Below are 1,546 nucleotides of genomic sequence, written 5' to 3' on the forward strand. Positions count from 1 at the left end.
GGCTCCTACCCTGGGGGTCTTTAAAAGGAGGCTGGATGAACACTTTGCCGGGGTCACTTGACCCCAGTACTCTTTCCTGACATGGCAGGAGATCAGACTTGGTAGGGTCAGGAGGGACCTGCGCAGATCATCAACTATGAAACACCTTCATCTCTCCTGTGAAATATGAATTTTCATCTCCACCTAGGAGAAACTTGACAATTTTTGCATTCTCCTATGCCTGAAGAAGGGCAAGTGGGCCCGAAAGCTCGCAAATAAAGAGTTTTTTGCAAATATCTAGTTGATCTAATAAAAGATACCTCCTCTAACCAGAGCTCTGATCCCTGTAGGAGGCAATGTCTCACACCTATTATCTCCCATCCATCTGATCCTCAGGGTCACACATTTGCATTTTTGCAGACCTGCATTTTGCATATTGGCTTCTGTTCTACCCAGGAGAACTCACAAACACTAACAGACTCTCCCTAAGCCTGAAAAAGGGTGTTTGTGCCTGAAAGCCTGCAAAGAACAGGTTTTCCAGCTACAGCATAACCTCAGAAATCCAGCATGCTCGGGACTGCGAACCTGCCGGAAATTTGGAAACTGTGGATTTTTGAAGCCGGAGCAGCAGCTGGTCCCAAAACAGGGTGGTGGATGGTGGTAGCGACAACTGCCACGTGCAAGCTTCCTTCTCTGTTGTTCTGGCACTGGCCACTGTGACTCCCTGACACAGTGTATTTTTAAAAAGTGCTGGGTTTTCAGGAATCCCAGATTTTTTGACATCTGGATTGGAGGCTATACTGTATTTAGTGCGTCTTTCTTGCAGCATCTTTCAGCCTGTGGTTCATGACTCAGAAGTAGATCACAAGAATATAGGAAAGGGTCGCAAACGAACTTTCAAAACGGATTCTCCTTTAAAAGAAGATAAATGTGGGAGGCTGTGGGTTTTTCCCTTCCCTTTTTCCAGTCTGTCAGGGGCTGCTTGGGCCCACCTCCATCCCCACACACACACGGGGGGGGGGGGCCTGGAGACAGGGGTCAGCAGCTGGGGAGCGAGGGGCACTGGGTCAGGACTGGCCATTGATGCTTATAAACAGGGCCTGGCCCAAACAAGGTTGAAACCACTGTAAAAGAAGGCATCATATCTCCCCAGAAGTCTTACAGGGTTGTTTACAAGCTCCAGATCTGCCTTTTAACACAGGTCTCCTCACTCACACGCTTGGCGCAGGCGGGAGCAACACCAAAAACAAGGGCTCACCACCACCTGAGGAGCAAAACGTGGAAGGGGGGGGGGGGTGAAGAGACGAGAGGAGGCTCCTCCCTGACAGGAACCCCTCATCTTGGACTCAAGTCTGAGGCGGGGCAAGAAGGCCCTGGGCCCGGGGAAGAGGGGGGCGGGGGAGGTATGCGGTGCTCACCCGACACCCAGCGCAGCGGGCGGCACAGGTCGGCGCTGCTGAGCACCACGAAGGCGGCGGCGCAGGGCGGCAGCAGCAGCACGGCCCAGGCGGCGCCCACGGCCGCCCTCCAGCCCAGCACCTGCAACACAGCGAGGCTGAGACCCGAG

At 53.3% G+C, this 1,546-nt stretch overlaps 1 protein-coding gene across 1 annotated transcript in view; it reads right to left on the minus strand.

Moving 5' to 3' along the window:
- Positions 1 to 1,546, minus strand: part of NDC1 (NDC1 transmembrane nucleoporin) — a 28,625-nt gene that overhangs the window by 25,386 nt on the left and 1,693 nt on the right. The window contains exon 2 of the mRNA XM_019530631.1: positions 1,398 to 1,534. Coding sequence (XP_019386176.1) covers positions 1,398 to 1,534 — 137 coding nt within the window. The remainder of the gene's footprint in view (positions 1 to 1,397; positions 1,535 to 1,546) is intronic.

This window comes from Crocodylus porosus, unplaced genomic scaffold (assembly GCF_001723895.1).
Source record: "Crocodylus porosus isolate Cpor-Errol unplaced genomic scaffold, CroPor_comp1, whole genome shotgun sequence".
Lineage (NCBI taxonomy): Eukaryota > Metazoa > Chordata > Crocodylia > Crocodylidae > Crocodylus > Crocodylus porosus.